Here is a 20,220-nt window from a genome sequence, read left to right as displayed (position 1 = left end):
TAAATGTTCTCTTCAGGACCTCTTCCCTTTTCCTACCTACGTAATTGTTGTGATTAGGTACCAAGACTTCTGGCTGCTCACCCTTTCTTTTTAGGTTGATTCAAGATGTCCCTGACCCTGCATCTGGGAGGCAACATATCATCTAAGTGTGTCTATCGCATCCGCATAATCTCATGTCTACTCCTCTAAGTAGGTAATCCCCCATCACTACTGGAGTCCTCTTCTTCCCTCCTTCTGAACAACAGGGCCAGTCTCAGTGTCAGAGACATTGTCACTGCAGCTTCCCTCTGGTAGGTCATCCATTCACAGTATCCAAAGCAGTATACTTACTATTGAGGGGAACACTTGCCCATTTCCTTTCCCTATTCTGACAGTCATGCAGGTAACTGCCTCCTGCAACTTAGGGGTGACTACCTATCCACCATCTCCTCAGTTTCCCCTATGAACTAAAGGTCATCGAGCTGCAGCTCCAGTTCCTTAACATGCTTTCGCAGGAGCTGCAGCTCGGTGCCCCTGATGCAGATGTGGTTATCTGGGAGGCTGCTGGTCTCACACATTCCCACATCTCACACAAAGAACACAACACAGCCCATGAGCCATTTTCACTGCTCTAACTATGTACTGATGGATGAAGAACGAGGAAGAAATTTACCAGATGCTTAACTCCAAGTCTATTTTCACTGAAACCTAATGAGCCAAAATCTCTGCACTCTAACACTGGTCCACTCACACAATGGTCTTATCCCTGCCTTATTTTTATGAAAGAAATGAATTGCAATTCGATTGGACTGTCGTAAAAATGGTGAAAGCCCGTGAATGCTTTGATTTTTTTTCTCTCACTCTCTCTTCCCCCCCCCCCCCACCCCCCCCCCCCCCCCCCCGATTGGGCTGCCAAGAAAATCCAAAACTCATAACTTGGGAAGGCTCATCTTCAAAATATAATACACACATAAAATTTGTGTCGTACTGTCTACTAAGGCATCATAAGCAAATGTAAATAATCCCGACATTTTTGTACTGCTTGAGTGCGGACCTTTAGTTAATGCATGTTTGGAACCATATTGATTCTAAAGGATATACTATTTTTGATGGCTGTGGCAGGTTCTCTGATCTCAGCTACTGGGGTAACTGGCAATAAACGCCTCAAGAGACTTCCTCTAATTATCACTTGGGACAATTCCTCCCTCCTCAGCTTACTGACAGCAACTGAACTTTCGAAAGATACATCCATCCAAAAAGTCGATCAGTATTGCAAATAAATAATGCTCCATCTGATGCTACATGATTTTAAAAAAAAAAGTAACAGAGCTCTGTAAAAGGTAAAATATTAAACGGAGCAAGAGGATGCCAAAAAAGCTCAATACGCCTCCACTCCATATAAAACCAAGAAACCCAAAAATTCATTGGAATGACAGGGTGGCACCAGTGAAGCAAGCAAACAGACAATGCTGTACCAAGGACAACATGTGTTTGAAGATTCAGTACTGGCCAGTACACCTTTAACACATAACCATGGTGCTCGGTTTCCCCACTTGTCAATCAAGAAGTATTTTTTGTAATGATGGAAGCAAGCAGTCATATTTTAAGGTAATTTTAGATCCACACCTAACTTCATCATAGTTGTTGTTGTACTTTTCTCAGTAACTGTTTTCACATGGATCCATGAGGAATCACCGGTCTTGAAGACAGATATATATAAAATAATATAATTACATATATCCTGTATGAAATAGGCCTCATTATTCCTGCTGTTATCAAAATGACACAGAGGAATGTCAAGTTTGTTGCATAGTAATTGAGGATTTTTTTTCAAGCCTTTAGTAATTACAATTAGTGGAAAAATCAAAATAAGGATAGGAAACAATTGTCCAAGATGGTGATAAATTCAGATTGCTGGCATTCTTATTAAACAACTCTATAAAATAAGTATTATACTGAAACTTGTATAAAATGTGATTTTAAACTGGCTCTAGTATTCTACATTTTTTTTGTTCAAGTTATTTGAAAATTATCAGTATTCTACTCAAAGTGTCACACTAACTTTGAAGCATGTGCTTGAACCAATGAAAGCAAATGTTTAAGATACAGTACTTGTCCAAAACCACATGTAGTTCTTGCTTTATACAGACTGTATTCTGAACTATCCCCAGTTACTGCCAGTATTAATTCTTGTCCACAATATCTTAGAGGTGGAAACAAAATACCGAAAGTCCCAAAAATGGCATAAATAAACCGTATTATGAGATGGTTACAATTAAGTTTTTAAACTAAGTTCAGATAGTGTTCAATCTCATGGAAACAAATAAAATTGCATCTGCTATACTCTGTAGATTCCATTAACGGTAGCTTAGTTTTCAAAGCGGGGTTAAAATTACACAAGATAACTGCAGCTGGAAAGAATATGGCTAACTTATTTCTTCAAACTTCATCATATTTCTGGACAATTTTTAATATGCAATATCTCAGGCAATTTCTTCTAAACTTGTTCAACATTCTGTGCTTGAATTATTATCATGTTATCAAAGCCTTAATAACTTAAAAGGATGGAAAGAAAAAGTAGCAAAGAAAGCAAAATATAATGAATCCGATGATCCAGTTAACAGAATAAATATAAATGATAACCATGTCCATATCAAATCTCCAGCCACGATTGTCATCTTCAAAATCCAGCCTGTAGGCACCATGAGGGAATTGTCTTCTTGCAACAGGATCTGGACGTCTTCGAAAACCTGTGAGGAAGACAATATTAATAACTTATGGCTCAGTACTCTCCAACAAATGACAAGCAGTATCTCGTGCATTAAAGAATAGAGTTGTTTAAGCCTTAAGGTAATAGACAGTTATAGAGCTACAAAAAGGATCTTTTTTCCTCTTAACACATAATCAGAGTGCACTCAGAAAACCACATGATCTCTTTGTGTATTAACTTTCAATTATTGTTTCCTTTCAATCTAAAATTGAAATCATTGAAGAAAAGCATTAACATTGTTAGATAGTTAAATAAAAGCAGAAAATATAGGAAAAACAGCTTCCCCTCCATGCACACTGCCTTCACTTCTCACTGCCTTAGGAAAGCAACCAATATAATCAAAAATGCCTCTGACTTTGGACATTCTCTCGTCTCCCCTCTCCCATTAGGCAGAAGGTACAAAATCCTGAAAGCTCAAGCCAACAGGCTCAAGGACAGCTTCTATCCTGCTGCTATAAAGTCAGTGAACAGAACTCTTGTATGTTAAGATGGACTCTAAACTAATTTATTGTGGATTTCTCCTTATTGTTTTCCTATACCGCACTTTATTGGTAAATGTAACACTCTATTCTGCATTCTGTCATTGCTTTTCCCTCAATGAACTAATGCTGTGAAATGATCTGTATGGATAACCAGCAAAACAAAGCTTGACACTGTACCTCGGCATGCATGACGATCATAAACCTATAGCCAATGAGTATTTTCACATCAGAACTGCTTCATTCATTCCAAGGTACAAATTATTTGATCCTTCATAATATTTATTTTCAAAATATATTGCAATGCAGAATGGTACGCAAAATATTTAAGTTCATTTAAAATACACAGAAAGCATTTCTACATAGTTTAAAGAATCTTGTGAATCAAATTAGTGGGCATCAAACTCTTGTGGCCAAATGTATTTAGCTAACTTAAGAACCACATTAACATGTAGGATACAAGCACCTTCCAGCTACATACCAAAGAAGAGGCCAGAGATTACAATGTGTATTAATGAGCTTGTATTCTATGCATCAAAATATAAACCTCCGAGAGATTACAACACTCTGTAACTTCTAGTTGATGAAAACAGCCTTTGAATTATGATGCATAAAAATATTATTTATTGCCAACTTCAGCAGCACATGTGACTCTTGATATGGGAAGCGGAGCGAAATTAAGATGGCTCTAAACGGCAACTCCCTTGCTTGCATGTTGGGTAACAGCTCTATATCCATCTTTAATATCTTCATTTTTCCCTTTCAGGGTTCTTTTTGAAGACCCTGACCTGGAGTTACAGGCTGACTTCGGTTATTTGCGGGAATGGGACCCGCTCTCGGGGTTTCAGGACTGGCCATTGCTTGGCACACCAAGGGTTCGGCCTGAGACTCTGGCTCGAATTCAGAATCCTAAGATCTCGGGGCTCTGAAGACAGGCGGATTGAGGGTTGGTGTCACAGCAGGAGACCCGTGTGTCGTCGGGGGAGTCGGGATATCTGCTGTGGGCCCAAAGACCCGGGATCTTTGCGATCTTCAGGCATAGGGCTCGAAAAAAGTGACATAACAGACTTATAACATTGTAAACCAGCGAGTTGTTTGTTATGTCTCCCCGCTCACTGGGGAAAAAACAGAGACACCTCTTCCTTCCTTATTAGGGAGAGTGCGAGAGAACCTCTACGTCGAATGCCAGATGAGACACAAAGTCTTTGGGGTAACTGCAAGTCTGTGTCTTCGCTATTGCTTTGCTCACAGTGAGTGCTCGGTGTCAGTACCGATGCTTGCTTTTTTTTTGCTGGTGGTGGGAGAGGGGATATTTGCTCACTGCCGCTTACGCATGGGAAGGAGTGAAGCTGGGGAGGCTTTGGGGTTCTTGTGTTGATCTGTCGTTCATTCTTTGGGGCACTTCTCTATTTTTGTGGATGTTTGCGAAGAAAAAGCATTTCAGGATGTATATTGTATACATTTCTCTGACATTAAATTGGACCTTTGAGATAAATGGTCTGTAAAAGACAACTGACAACAGTGGCTGTACAATCTACAAAGTAGAGAGCTGCAACTTTCTGAAGCATTTTTATAGCACATCCCAAACCTACATTCTATAACAAAAAAAGACAAACAAAAGAAGTGCATTGCAACTCCAATCTGCAAGATTGCCTGTAAGACGTGTAATCTTTACTTGGAAATGTATCTCCCTTTTCCTATTTCTTTTGGATATATAATCCTTGAAATCCTGACCAAATAGTACCATCTACTACCCTAAACATTCTTTCCTTCCACTACAATACTGTGGCTGCAATGTGTAGCATGCATACATCCCAGTTCTCTGCTCCAGCTACCTGCAACAGCTCCCAAAATTGTGATATCATCACCGCAGGCATGAAGTGCATAGACCCAAACCATCATTTGTAAGGGAAGTATTTTTTTGCTGCTGAGAAGATAGTGATGACTGGCCTTCATGAATTGCACGACCTTCTGGCAAAGCTATTCCTGCAGTGCTTGAACTACCCAGTGACAATGAAGGCATATATTTCCAAGTCAAGGAAGTTTGTGATTCGGCAGTCATCCTGCCGATGATTGTGTTCTCATGCACCTGCCTTTTGGTGGCAGAGATTGCAGGTTCAGAAAATGCTATAGCTGTGCTTTAGGTGAGTAACTGCACTTCATTTTAGATAGCACACATTGAAGCCACTCTATGCAAGTTGGAGGGACTAAACAAGAGAGGGTGGTGTGCCATTACAGCAGGTTGTCTTGCTCTTGATGAGAGAAGGTTCACAACTGTTTTTGCAAATGCAGTCATCCAGGCAAGTGAGAGTTTTTTTTTCCATCTCTTGCCCTGAGCCTTGTAGATGTCGCAAGAGCTTTGAAAATTCTGGAGCTGATTTACTAGGACAGCACGGCATATGACCCACTCATGAAGCCATGGTAACCCAACCCTGTAGGTCTCTTGGCAAGGGTGGCCACAGATTGTTAATGGTGGGGTACTAAGATGGTAATGCTGTTCAATATTAGGGATAGAAATTACAATATGTTCTTGCTAATGTCTTCATTTCTGAAAAGTTGGATGCTGTGCAACGGTGGAATAAGTAAAGTTGACATTGGTTTTAAAGCCTGAATTAAATAATCAGAAATGCATCACAAGGTTACAGGGATGGAGGAGATTACAGAGAAAGAGTGAGAAGACTTTGCTAGAGATTGAGAATTGTAAAGTATTGCTTAACTGGGAGCCCACAAATCAGAGAGCAGATGGTGCATGTTAGGACAAGGTCTACACAGTTTGGATGATCTCAGGCTTATGGAGCATCGGACAAGGAAGGACAGTTAGAAGTGTGTGGGAATAATTAAATCTACTTATGACATACTGATGAAGTTTCCAATTGATGCAGGAGCAAAATCTGCAGACGCTATAGATGCTAAACTAGTGGTAGAGTGATGTGGTCTGAAGTGACATCATTCATGGAACTAGAATTGTTCTGCTTCAGATAGAGATCAGGAAAAAGGATGGAGTAGTTGACTGGAGAATAGAGTATAGCAGTTAAGAGGATTTGTGAATGAATTTTTCTGAATCAAACTTGCTTTAATTTTTTTGATAAATATCTATAGTTTATTTTACTAACTCAGAAAACAGAATTGTTCCTACGTTATTACATGAAAAGTGGTCATGATGCTGTAGTATGTCTGTTGTCAACAACCTGTTCATTTGATCTTAAAGTCATAATGCAAAGAAACATTTTTTCATTAATATGGGCATATATTATTTCTTTTCGTGCTTTAACTTTTCAAAATAAACCTGGAGAAACTGGATCTAAATGGTGCTTATAAACTCAGTTGTTGTGTAGAAAAATGTGAAAGACTGAAGTATTTTGTTACCTCCCAAGACTTTGATCAGTCTCCTGCAGCTAGGCAATGGCCACTTTGCACAGCTTGCTTTTTGAAAGCTTTGTCCTCTGGCTAAATACTCCTCAGAGAATAAACTTTTCATGGTGTTATTCAACTCTGGAAAGCAGGGAAGATTAAAGAATGTTAACAATTTCTGTTAATTAAAAGTTAGCTATGTTTACATGAGACTATAAAACAGGAGCAGAATTAGGCCATTCAGTCCATCAAGTCTTCTCTGCCATTCCATCATAGATGATTTATTATCCCTCTCAACCCCATTCTCCTGCCTTCTCCCCATAACTTTTGACACCCTTACTAATCAAGAACTTGTCAATCTCCACTTTAAATATATCCAATGACTTGGCCTCCAAAGACAATGAATTCCACGTATTCACTACCCTCTGGCTACATAAAATCCTCTTCATCTCTATTCTAAAGATTCATCCTTCTACTCTGAGGATGTGCCTTTTGGTCCTAGACTCCCTTACTAGAGGAAACATCCTCTCTATGTCCAATCTATCTAAGCCTTGCAATATTCAATATGTTTCAATACAATTCCCCTCATTTTTCGAAACTCCCGGGAGTACAGGCGCAGACATATTAAGTACTCCTCATATGTTAATCCTTTCATTTCCAGGACCATTTTCGTGTACCTGTCAGAACCCTCTCCAATACAAGCACATCCCTTCTCAGAGAAGGGGCCTGAAATGCCTCACAGTACTCCAAGTGCGGTCTGACCAATGTCTTATAAAGACACAGTATTTTATCCTTGCTTTTATATTCTAATTCTTTCAAAATTATGCTAACATTATTTACCTTCCATGTCACCAACTCAACCTGCAAGTTAACTTTTAATGAATCCTGAACGAGAACTCACAAGTCCCTCTGCACCGCCGATTCCTGAATTTGCTCCCCATTTGGAAAATAGTCGACACTTTTACACCCTCTACCAAAGTGCCTGACTAAATACTTCCCTACACTGTTTTCCATATGCTTCTTCTTTACCCACTCTCCTAATGTCGAAGTCCTTCTGCATTCTACCTACTTTCTCAACACTACCTGCCCCCCGCCACCTAAAATTTGTATCATCGGCAAACATGGCCTCAACATCATCAATTCTGTCATCCAAATTATTAACATATAATGTGAAAAGAAGCGATCCCAACACCAAACCCTGCAGAGCACACTAGTCGCATGTCGACCTCTGAAATAAAAAGATTGCTAATTAAAATGTCACTGAGTCCTCAGCTCAATTTTGCTGTTGCAGTACCTGTACGATGAAGGGAAGCCACATTCCAAGTGAGAGGGAGGGAAACGTCTCAGAGTTTCATCCCGGCTGTTGCTTTGCTTTGCAACAATGTTGTGAAGGAATGGGTATGATTGTTGAAATAGCTTCATTTCCTTTTATGGCATTCTCATTGTCTGAGAAGATTAAGGCAGTAAACAGCAGAGACTTGTGAAGCTCAAGTTTAATCTGCAGTTTGTCCTAGTCAGCAGATAACAGCTGAGGCTGTGGTAGGACATAGCAGTAGGAGTCAACATCCTGAGCAACTGAAAAGAAATCTGGCCATAGTTCACACTCCCAGTATCAGCTACTGACTTTTCGCTAAAGTTGAATGTGTCAGTAACATTGAGGGAAGACAAGGTGGACAACATGGTTAAATATACATTCTTCATCTATACTCCTCATGCAGTAGTATACATGAAGAATGAACAGTTTGTACTGGCCAATTTAAAACCATACAAAACCAACATTCATGTCTTTCAAGTGGGGAGAAGTCAATTTAATAAAATAAAAAGAAGTTCTTGCTATTTTTGTTACCCAAGGTTCACAAGACCTACCACTATACCATAATTGGCATCACAGTTAGGTAACTGTGTCTTTAAATGTGAGGGCTAAACATTTTCAAGGTAGTGGCTGCCTATTGTACATATCCATTTATTTAGTTCCAGTTTTCTTGATTGTCAATCTATTCATTATCTTGGATATTCCATCCCTCCATACCATAGCAACTTCCCATGGCTTTTACAACAGCATCTGGCTGAACCCATGACCTCCAAAACCACTTCCAAGTCACACGTATCCAGACCTGGAGATATAAATAGGTTCCTCCAGTCATATTAGATCAAAATCCTGGATCTACCCACCTAAGAGCATTGTGGGAGGACCTTTCCTTAAAACAAAATGCAAGGAGTCAAGAACGCTGCTCCCCATCATGTACTTAAAGATCATTAGAAATATCCTTTTAAATGAGGGTCACATCAGTAATATCCAATTCCCAAATACAATTTTTCATTTTATACACATCTACTTTCTTTTAGTTCTTTTCATACTATCCTCCTCTTGCTCATCATTTTAGGATTCATTTGACCATAAATGGCAAATGCAGGAGAAAATCAAATTAACATTGATGTTACCATATTCTAATGACAAGTATACATGAGTGTGATTTAAAACATGATTATTAGGAGTGAATGATAAGGTTAATGGAATAATTGTTGTGAGATGGTGAAAAGCTGTGGGAAGTCGAGGGTTAAGATAACCAGGCAAAAAAGGTCTTTTAAGGAACGCCTTTAAGAGCTTTGCACAGCAGGGGGCTAGAGCCATTTGGCTTACTGGGGCAAGATACGGGACAATTACTTTACTAACTTCAAAATATCATCACTTAATTGCTTACAATTTCTAATAATCAGCATTAAAAATGGTGATTGATCATGCAAACAAGGAATTTGAACTTACACAGGTTACCAAAAGGTTATTATTCGTGTTGGTCAATTCTATATAATAAAAATGGCATTTCTCTGTTCAGACTTCAGAACGATATGGTGACAGGGGCCATACTGTTCCTCTGTGCACAAGTAAATAGAGTGTGATTGAGGAATGAGTGCAAAGTTTCAGAGTCCAGTTAATCGGCATCAACAATGAGATTTGATGATTTGTTCTATAACCTTGACTGCACTTTTCTGCAGCACCACCTTCCTGATCTTGCAGTGGCCTGTTCCCAAGATCACTTGATACTTGGATACATCATGGATACTTCCCTTACTATTTGTGCGAAAAGGACTGCCCTGCTCCTTTTCACTTTCTTAATTGATTTTGCATCAGTCTTCACTCTGGAAGATACCAGCAACGTGCCAGAAATTCAAGAGTGTCAGGGGCAGAAATGAGCATAGTCACCCTTAATAAGAAAAGGGTACTTGAGAAGCTGAAAGACGTGAAGGTGAATAAGTCACCTGGACTAGATTGACTACACCCCAGAGTTCTGAAAGAAGTAACTTAACAGGGTTGAGAGATATTAGTAATTATCTTTCAAGAATCTTTAGTTCCAGAGAACACAGAGTTTCAGAGGACTGGAAAATTGCAAATATCACTCCACCCTTTAAGAAGTGAGGGAGACAAAAGACAGGAGATTATAGGCCAATTAGCCTGATTTCAGCGGGTGTCCATTATTAAGGATGAGGTTTTGGGGTACTTGGAGGCATGTGATAAAATATGCAGAAGTCAGCATGGTTTCCTTAAGGAGAAATCATACCTGACAAATCTGTTGAAATTCTTTGAGAAAATAAAACACAGGATAAACAAAGGAGAATGGATGGATGCAGTGTACTTGGATTTTCAGTAGGCCTTTGACAATGTACCACACCTGAGGCTGCTAATCCAGATAAGAGCCCATGGTATTACAGGAAAGACACTCGTGTGGGTAGAAGATTGGCTGACTGACAAGAGTGGGAATAAAGAGGGCCTTTTCTGATTCTGTTAGTGAATACTGGTGTATTGCAGTGGTTGGTGCTGGGTCCACTTCTTTTCATATTATATATCAATGATTTGGATGATGGATTGATGGCTTTGTGGCCAAGTTTGTGGACAGTACAAAGATAGGTGAGGGACATGTAATCTAAAGAGTCTGCAAAAGGACCTGACAGGTCAGAAGAATAAGCAAAGAACTAGCAGATGGAACATCAAGAACAGCTCTCAAAGCTAGTTTGGTACTTGCATTATGATAGAAATAAACAGTACAATGATGATAATTTCATAATTTAAAGAAACCCCTCCAATTACTATTTGTCAATCATGGTAAATCTTCAAGTAGAGACGTTGTGAATGTTTGTTCTGCAAGGAATTAAAATTCAAACAAAAATGCTACAATCAAGGAAGAACCTAAGGCAGGTATTCATTCAAAAGTTTAAATGCATGCGATTTTGGATTAAATTACCTTTTAGATTAGATTAAGTTTATTTGTCACATGTACATCAAAACATGCAGTGAAATGCTTTGATTGTGTCAAATCCAATCAGGGAGCATTGTGCTGGGCAGAATGGCAAGTGTCACCATGTTTCTGGCACCAACATAGCATGTCCCCAACTCACTAACCCCAACCCGTACATCCTTCTAATATGGGAGGAAAGCAGAGCGCCTGGAGGAAGCCCGTGATGTTCAAACTCTTTGCAGGCAGTGGTGGGAATCGAACTCCAATCAGAGATTGCTGGCACTGTCAAATAATTGCACTCACCTCTATGCTACTGTGCTGCCCTTTTAAGATTAAGAAGATGTTTTTAATCTTATGTAAACCTTCAGAAGTTATTCAGTAACAGAGATAATACTAAAATATTTTTTTCAGACAGAAGAAATCTTCCTCATAGACCACAATGAAACTGAAAATCCTTCACTCTCTCCTCTTCCCACCACAGTCGTGGATTGCAAGGTATACACAAGTAGCTGAAGAGAAGTGAGTATTCTGTATTCTGGTGGGAATAATATTTTATGGTACAAAGCATGTTGGAACAAAACAAATATTCCTGTTCTATTAAACTATCAGACCTGGGTAAGTAGAAATAATAGCAAATAGCTCACAGGAATGTTCTCTAATGAGGTCAGAGGATTGTTGCAACCCTTGAAGTAATCCATGACAACACAAAAGGACATAAATGGAGAGACAATTGTTCTTTTGGCTTCATATAGGCAGGTTATGAACTACCTGCAGGATGTAAAAGATATGAAAGAAATTATAAGCTTGCTCCTGGGTGGAAAGAAACCTTTGCAGGAATGCAGAGAAGGGTCATTGTTCTGTTAACACAACTGAGCACCAGATGAAATATAGATTGATAAATTGGTAAATGTGGCTATTAAAGGCAAGCCTGTTGTTTACAAACTATTTTTAGAAGGGCGTGATATTGATTGATTCAATCAAAGGGGTGCTTGCTATGATGCGATACTGACCAGAGGCAAGGTTTTATCTTAGATGCAAGATGTGCTAACTAAATGCCTTGTACATTGGCCAAACAAGTGCTCTTCTATGATTTGTAACCTTAGAACTGGATGATACAAGGCGCATTAGCAATTCCCAGAGTATAAAAATCACTGCAGAATTGTGATCATTAAATCAACTCAGAGGTCTGTATGTGGGTGTCTTCCTTGTCAATGCTCAAGCAAATCAGTGAACAAATAAATTTGTTTTGGCTGATTACTGTGAATGTGGAATGAAACTGAACTGTCACAACATGTCTACAAACTCTCTTGTTAATTCAACAGCTTTTACTTTGTACAGGGACATGAGACAAGTGGTACTTATTCAACATGAACAGGGTGCTTGGCTTTTGAGATCATGGTATACCCAAATCAGAAATTTCTTCTGTTCCTGCTCCTCTCTTTTCCAGCAATTACTGGGCTTAAATTAATCCAATTTCAGTGATGGAAGTGGAGTTAAACAACCAGCTGTTGGAGCAAGTTTTATCCGCCTTCCATTGCTACATGTCTAAAAAATGATGTCATTATTATTTTCAGTCTCCTCAAACAAAGGATAAGTTGATTTAAAAATCTACTCAAATTATTCTTATTTGTGATGGATCAAATCAAGTTGCTTGTCAATTGGTTCTATAAACTCAAAACTAACATGGTAGTTTCAGATTATTCTGATATTTCTGAATTCTTTAAAATATTTGAATTCTTTAACCTTATTTTGATACTGAATATTCTGGCAAATAGGAACCATAAATACATGTACTCATGCAATATGCTTCCACTGATGGATCAGACCAGAAGATTCTCAACATGAATATCCGTTCAATTTTAGGGATGTAAGAAAGGAAAGATTCTCTTACAGACAGTACAGTGTAAGGCAAAAAACTTCTCAGTGGGCTTCTTCCACTTACTTTGACAGAAAGGCTGTAAACCAACATTTAAGCCATTTTCCATTATTTAAATGGTTGTGATATTGGCATGCAAGTATTTATCAAAATCTGTTTGTTACATTAGACCTATCCATATCTTTATATTTGTGTACCTGTTTGAAAAAAAACTCTTGTGATGATGGTACGGCACAAAGGGCACGGCGTACTCGTAGGGTTGTCTTTTGCAAGACTCCGAAGACAAGGTTCACAAAAGATGTGATGACATGGGTAGCACATGTAAGGACTGAAGAAAATATCCAAACAAACGGCACAGATGTAGCCTTCCTTTTCCCACTTAATTTCATCATCATCTGAAGTGGTCAGATTTGAACTGGAAGCCTGAAAACAAAACATTTTCTTTTAAACTCAGAATCTACATTTTCCCGAGCACATGTAGAAAAGCTTAGCTAAATAACATTCCATCAAAAGTAAAATTAGCAGGCACAGTATAGTAGACTTGTTTTATATGAAGAAGCATTTAGCTAAACCAGTGATCTGGGCTAAATTATTTTTCTTTGTCAATTGATTGAAAAATCAAAATGGCCACCTCTTGATGACAAGGTCAAACTCCCATAAACCAAGTACTTATTGCAAACATGTGCACAACAGAAAGTAAGGAGCAAATCCAGAATCAGGCCAGAAAATGCTTTATCTTTGGTATGCCATTTTAATTGACAAGAGGTTATTCCTATCAGATACTGGGAAATTGCCCAATGAAGAAAATGTAAACTTGTGCAGTGAAGAAGGTCCCCTATGCACAAGGCGGATTCTGACTGATCTGCCTTGTGCATAGGAACTCTTTGACACTTACAAACTGTGGCCACTTTATTAGAAACAGGAGTGGAATCGGGTGTGTTTTTCTGCTGCTGTAGCCTATCTACTTCAAGGTGCGATGGGTTGTGTTCAGAGATGCTCTTCTGCACACCACTACTGTAACACTTGGTTATCTGAGTTACTGTCGTCTTCCTGTCAGCTTAAGTAGTCTGACCAATTGCCTCTGACCTCTCATTAACAAGGTGTTTTCATCCACAGAACTGAAAGTTCAAAGTAAATTTATTACCAAAGTACATGTATGTCACAATACACAACCCTGAGATTAGTTTTCTTGCACACAATCACAGTAAATACAAGAAACACAATAGAATCAATGAAAGACTACACCCAACAGGACAGACAACAACCAATATGCCCCCAAAAAATACAAACTGCAAATACAAAGAAAGGGGAGGAAAAAAAGAAATAACAATAAATAAATAAGCAATAAATATTGAGAACATGAGATGAAGAGTTGTTGAAAGTGAGTCAACAGGTTGTGGGAACAATTCAGTTATGAAGTTGAGTGTTATCCCCTTTGATTCAAGAGCCTGATGGCTGAGGAGTAATAACTGTTCTTGAGCCTGTTACCTTCTTCCTGATGACAGTAGTGAGAAAAGACAGAGGCCTGGATGGTGAGGTCTTTGATGATGGATGAAGTTTTCCTGCGAAAGTGTTCTGTGTAGATACCCTTGAAAGGAACTGCCACTCACTGGACTCACTGGATGTGTTTTGTTTATCACACTATTCTCTGTAAACTCCAGAGACTGTTGTGAAAATCCCAGGAGATCAGCAGTTTCTGAGATACTCAAACAACCCCGTCTGGCACCAACAATCATTTCATGGTCAAAGTCACTCAGATCACATTTCTTCCCCATTCTGCTGATTTGGTCTGAGCAACAACTGAACCACTTGACCATTCCTGCATGCTTTTATGCATTGAGTTGCTGCCACATAATTGACTGATTAAATGTTTGTATTAATGAGTAGGCATACCTAACAACATGGCCACTGAGTGTATAGTGGCTGATTTGTGCAGCACAGAACCATGACAAAAATAAATTTTCACGCATAAAAGGAGGTTGTTGTCACTATGGTGGCCAAAGGTGAACTATCTGACCTAATCTGTTTCACAACTTTTTGGCCTATTGGAATATCTCATCCCAATCATTCTCAAACATCTAGAATTTTTAAATGCAAAGGTTCTAATCTTTACCATTCTTTTAGGGAGCAAGTTCCAAATACCCAGTGAGTGACAGAAAATAACTCTCTAATTCTTCTGCAATTGCTTTACATGTACTGTATGACCTCTGATTATTGACGTACCTGCTATTCTGTCCATGTCCATTATTTTTATACTTTTTAAATTAAATCATCCCTCAACTTCTTCTGTATCAAAGAAGAGCCAGCCTTTTAATGTTTCCTCACAGTTTCAATTCTGTGAGCAATATTCTTATAAATCTCTTCTGTGCCCTCTTGCTTGCTAGCACTTCTTTTAATGCGATGGCAGAGTTATAAACAGTACAGTAGTTGTGATCTATCCTGCAGTCTAATATTTATATAACTTCCTGCTGATATGTCCTAAGTCTCAGCTAATAAAGGGAATTGTACAAACATCTTGCTAAAAGGGAAATGAAAGCTTAAGGCAGACATCAATAGTTTTGGAGGTTGATTTGGTGAAAGGTATGACTGGGAATGTATTCTTCATTCAAGGATTCTAGACCTCCTAGATGTAGTTTCAACTCATAGGGCAAAAGCCATTTCTCTCACTCCACGTTATCAGAGTAGTAATGAAATCTTGCCTTATAGAACATAGAACAGAATAGCACAGTAAAGCCTCTTCTCTCCACAACGTTGAGCTGACCTTTAACATACTCTAAAATCAACTTAATCTTCTCTTCTACATAGCCCTCTGTTTTTCTTTCATCTTGTGCCTATCTAAGAGTCTCTTAAATGTCCCCTATGTATCTGCCTCTACCACCACCCCTGGCAGTGTGTTCCATGCACTCACCAATCTCTGTGAGGAAAAACCTACCCGCTCTACTTTCATCCAATCGCCTTAAAATTATGCCTCCTCATACTAGCCATTTCTGCCCTGGTTAAAAGGCAGGCTGCCCACTCTATTTATGCTTATCATCTTACACACCTCCATCAAGTCAACTGTAATTCTGAACACACAAAATGCTGGAGGAAATCAGCAGGTCAGGCAACGTCTATGGAGAGAAATAAAAAGTCAATATTTTAGGTCAAAGCTTCACAACAGGATTCTTATCCTCCTTTACTGCAAACAGAATAGCTCTAGCTCACTCAACCGTTCCTCAAAAAACATGCTCTCTAATCACGGCAGCATTCTGGTAAATATTCTTGGCTCCCTCTCTAAAGCTTCCACCTCTTTCTTATAATGAAGTGACCAGTACTGAACACAATACCAACACACCATACACCTTCTTAACCATCCTCTCAACCTGCATGGCAACTTTGAAGTGTCTCCCTCTCTTCTTCCACACTGCTAAGAATCCTGCCATTCATCTACCTTCAATTCTGGCCTTCCAAAGCATATAATTTCACATATTTTCAGATTGAACTCTATCTGCCACTTCTCAGCCCAGCTCTTCATCCTGTCATGTCCTGTTCTAACCTACGACAACTTTCTACAGTATCTGCAACACTACCAATCTTTATTTTATTTCAGGATGAAAAGTGTGCTAAGGTTATAATCATGCTTTAGATAAACTGTTATTCCTAATAATTTGTACGTAGAAGGACAGTAATTGCCACTTTTCAGCCAAGGGAATTAACCTCAAATTTAGAACTAAAGCAGTTTACAGCCTGTCTTTTCTGGTTCAAATTAGTTCAGGCAAAAAGAGTCTTTTTCTAAATGAAATGAGAATGGGTTATCGGAAATCAGTTCCCTGAAGGCACAAACCTCCAGCTAAGAACACTTTTAAGGTCCAATTAACAGAAGGAAGGCTACACAATGCCACGTAGAAATGTTTTTTCAGTAATTAATAGTCGTAAAATGTGGTAGAGATTTATGCACAAAGCAGAGTTGAATATCATTAGTAACAAGACATATTAAACCCTGAAATGTGTTCATTTATGATCTACATGATTGACTTGAGGTGTAGATAGAGCATTCTTACATAATAGTACCTAATGCAATTTTGATCCTGTACACCAAGTGGGCTAATGCAGAAAGCACAGAAAGCATGCAGGGAAGAAATCAAACCTTATGCAATGCCCGCTTAAGGCTTCCCTTGTGAATTCAATTCATGTTGATGAAATTAGCACTCAGTGAGAGCCACATACAGAAAAGCAGGTCTGAACAACTAGTACAATCATTGCACTGGAGCTATTTAAAGGGATCAATTACTTGCAGTTGCCAGGGGAGTCATTTGGAGCTGAGCTCACTGGCAAATACTGTTACTAGAATTCTTGGAGGAACATCTGTTGAATCTTTAGGTGAAAGTTGCTTTTTCAAAGATATTGGAATAGTTTACTGGAGTAGGTATTCCACACTTAAACATTCTGAGGATAGATGCTTCTAAGACTTTTAATTTTAAGGTAGTGGAGACAGAGATTTGTCAATCTGTAATTTATCATCATTGGGGCCCCCCACAATCAAAAATCCGAGAGTCACTGTTGATCAGGAGGTCATCTGGATCTCCTCACCATTAATTCGGGAAGGGCAATAAATGCCATTCTTGTTAGCAATGCCCAGTTCCCAAAAGAATAAAGGAAAGTTGTAACTTGTCATCCCTTAAAGTAAATCAGGATTAGCAACAAATTCTGATTAAGCCATAACATCAAATGATGTCATACCAATGAATAACACGATATCTGTCTTCCATAAAAGGCACATATCGTAACCCCTCTTTAATGATCAAACCAATGCTAGTTTTTGTGCAAAGTATGAAAATTAGAATTAAGGAAACTAGTATGTTGAATATTTTGTATCTTTAATCAAGAGAAACAATCCTGTTGTCTTGTCTTCATTTTGTCTTCCATGAGCCTTTGCATGTCTTATTAACCACTGCAGTCCTTCCATCGTATTGCCATCAGCCGGTGGTGGTTATTCCCAAGAATGACAAGATAGCTTCAAAAGTGAAATGGACAGCTTGGCTTCACTATGAGTGGTAGCAGTCTGTACTGATTACCAGCAGGCAATTGTGAGTTTAGTATTGGAAAGGCAATGCAGGGAGCATGAACACAGTCGATATGAGAAAGGGTGGCCAATTCATTCTCCATGGAATCTATCACCACCACTTGGGGGCAGGGTATCTGGTAAAGTGACTGCTGGAGAGCAATGATACCCTCAAAACATCAGCAAAGAGCAGAAGTCCAAGCATTCTGTGTAACCCTCATGCATTTTCCCTTTGTTATGATGAGTGGCATCAACCGTAAATCATTGTCAGGTTTGTAAGTGTTGATAGTAACTGGCCATCATTTAGATGGTGAAAGGTCAATTACGCAGAGTACAGGAAAGGTATGTTCCTATTGTAAGGAATGATTGGGATGAAGAGAGAAGAGAACCTTGAATGTCCAGAGAGATAATGAATCCAGTTAAGAAGGAAAGGAAAAGTATATAAAGCTTCGGATGTTAGGATCAAACTAAACACATGAGTATAAAGAAGACGGAAAACAACTAAAGATGGAAATTAGGAAAGCCAGGAGGGACCATGAAAAGTCCTTGGCAAATAGGATTAAGGTGAATTCCAAAGCATTCTATACATACATCAAGAGTAAGAGGATAACTGGGGAGAGGGTGAGAACACTCAAGGATAAAGGGGGTGCAGAAAATGTGAGTGAGGTACTTAATGAGCACTTTGCTTCGGTATTTACCAAAGAAAAGGATATGGAGGACCAGGGGATTAGTGCTGAGTGTATAAATATTATAGGGTGTTTAGAGGACAAGGAGGAGGAAGTGTTGGGTCACCTAATGAGTATTAAGGTGGCTATGTCCCCAGGTTATTGAAAGTGGCAAGAGATGAGATTACTGGGCCCTTGACCTGTATCTTTGTGTCTTCTCTAAGCGAGGTCCTGGAGGACTGGTGAGTGGCTAACGGTGGTGGAGGTAAATATATTAGAGGCTTTTAAGAGACATCTGGATAGGCACATGGATGTAAGCAAGTGAGAGGGATATGGACATGATGTAGGTAGGAAGGATCAGGGTTTGGCTGATTGTAATTTACTTTTCAATTGGTTCAGTACAACATTGTGGGCTGAAAGGCCTGTTCCTGTACTGTACTTTTCTATGTTATGTGTTCTAAAAGGATTTCAGTCATTGTGCACTATCTGGACTAGTTGGGTGCCACAGTGCTTGGAATCCACCATTTCTTAATGCAACTTAGACAGGATTCCAAGTAAACCAAACAATGCCATAGTCTCATCAGCCTTCACTGTCCTACCATGAACAGAGCTGTTGCTCTGAGGAGCTAGTTCATTGAGTACCTTCTCCCTTGGCTTGCCTTACTCATCGACTTACAATTACTGATCTCATCTCTGAAGTTCTGCTGGCAAGGTGGCAGCATCCGACTTTCTGAGGTAGAAGTTGTATTGACATTGTGCATTCTTCCTCCGTTTAATAGGATAGCTCCGCTTCCAGGATCCGACCTTCTGAGGTAGAAGTTGCATTGACATTGTGCATTCTTCCTCCATTTAATAGGACAGCTCCGCTCCAGGATCCGACCTTCTGAGGTAGAAGTTGCATTGACATTGTGCATTCTTCCTCCATTGAATAGTATAGCTCTGCTTCCAGGGCATGGTCAACTCTTTGATATGGAACATAAAGGAGCACAACACAGCAACAGGATATATTTTGTATATTAACAGATATACAAAATATTCCACATGTATCTGAAATCTTTTACTCAGCCAGCCTCCAGGGGTTTCTTAAGTTTTGTGGGTTCTGAGGTGACAGATGAGGCCAACTTCGAGACCACGGACTCTTCCATGGATGGGACAGGAGGTGTTAATGTTATGGATAGGCGAGAAGAATGGGAGATGGTGTGCACCTTTCACCACTTTTACTCAGTTCTGTGCATTACAAAGCCAACTTTTGATTTCTGGTGCTACACCAGCTGCTCCTTTCCCACAATGATTGTTGAATAACAAGAGATTCTCACGAATCGTGAGCACTTTTTCATTCTTTAAGAGGCTTTGAGAATATTCTAGACACACGTGACCTGCTGACAATCTCTTGCCACTACAAGTCCTTGACCTGCCAATCAGACCTGACAGAGTGTAATCAGGATCTTAAGGGAAAGTGACTTGGCAAGAGGACTGCGGATGATTTTTGTTCATCTTACCAATGGATTTGGATGATTCGGTGGAGTCAATATTAGTGGTATTTCTAGATGTAGTCCATGTGTCAAAGTGTACAGAAAGGCAGGGATCATTGCACTATGGTCTTTGCACTAGCCTTGAATTGAACTTCAAACACTCTTTTGTGAAAGGCTGTGTTGGTGAATTGGAAGCAGTGGGGGATTTCAACACGTTATTTGCTCTCGTCATGACATGGCTGCTGAGGTATGGAAAGTAGTACATAAAGTTTTGTCATGGATCTTTATTGTCAGGAGGTGCTCTTTGGGGCAGGGGTGGGGTTATGGTGATTAGTACAGGACCTTTGTTTTTATA

General features: G+C 39.3%; 1 protein-coding gene across 1 annotated transcript in view; it reads right to left on the bottom strand.

Annotated features, from left to right (window-relative positions):
• Nucleotides 1-898: 898 nt before the first annotated feature.
• Nucleotides 899-20,220, bottom strand: part of rnf180a (ring finger protein 180a) — a 143,310-nt gene continuing 123,988 nt past the window's right edge. Inside the window, exons 7-9 of the mRNA XM_073064515.1 lie at nucleotides 12,885-13,110; nucleotides 6,595-6,720; nucleotides 899-2,729 (exon numbers count right to left, since the gene is read on the bottom strand). Coding sequence (XP_072920616.1) covers nucleotides 2,536-2,729; nucleotides 6,595-6,720; nucleotides 12,885-13,110 — 546 coding nt within the window. The 3' untranslated portion in view covers nucleotides 899-2,535. The remainder of the gene's footprint in view (nucleotides 2,730-6,594; nucleotides 6,721-12,884; nucleotides 13,111-20,220) is intronic.

Source organism: Hemitrygon akajei, chromosome 13, assembly GCF_048418815.1.
Source record: "Hemitrygon akajei chromosome 13, sHemAka1.3, whole genome shotgun sequence".
Classification (NCBI taxonomy): domain Eukaryota; kingdom Metazoa; phylum Chordata; class Chondrichthyes; order Myliobatiformes; family Dasyatidae; genus Hemitrygon; species Hemitrygon akajei.
This window is presented reverse-complemented; position numbering and strand designations above follow the sequence as displayed.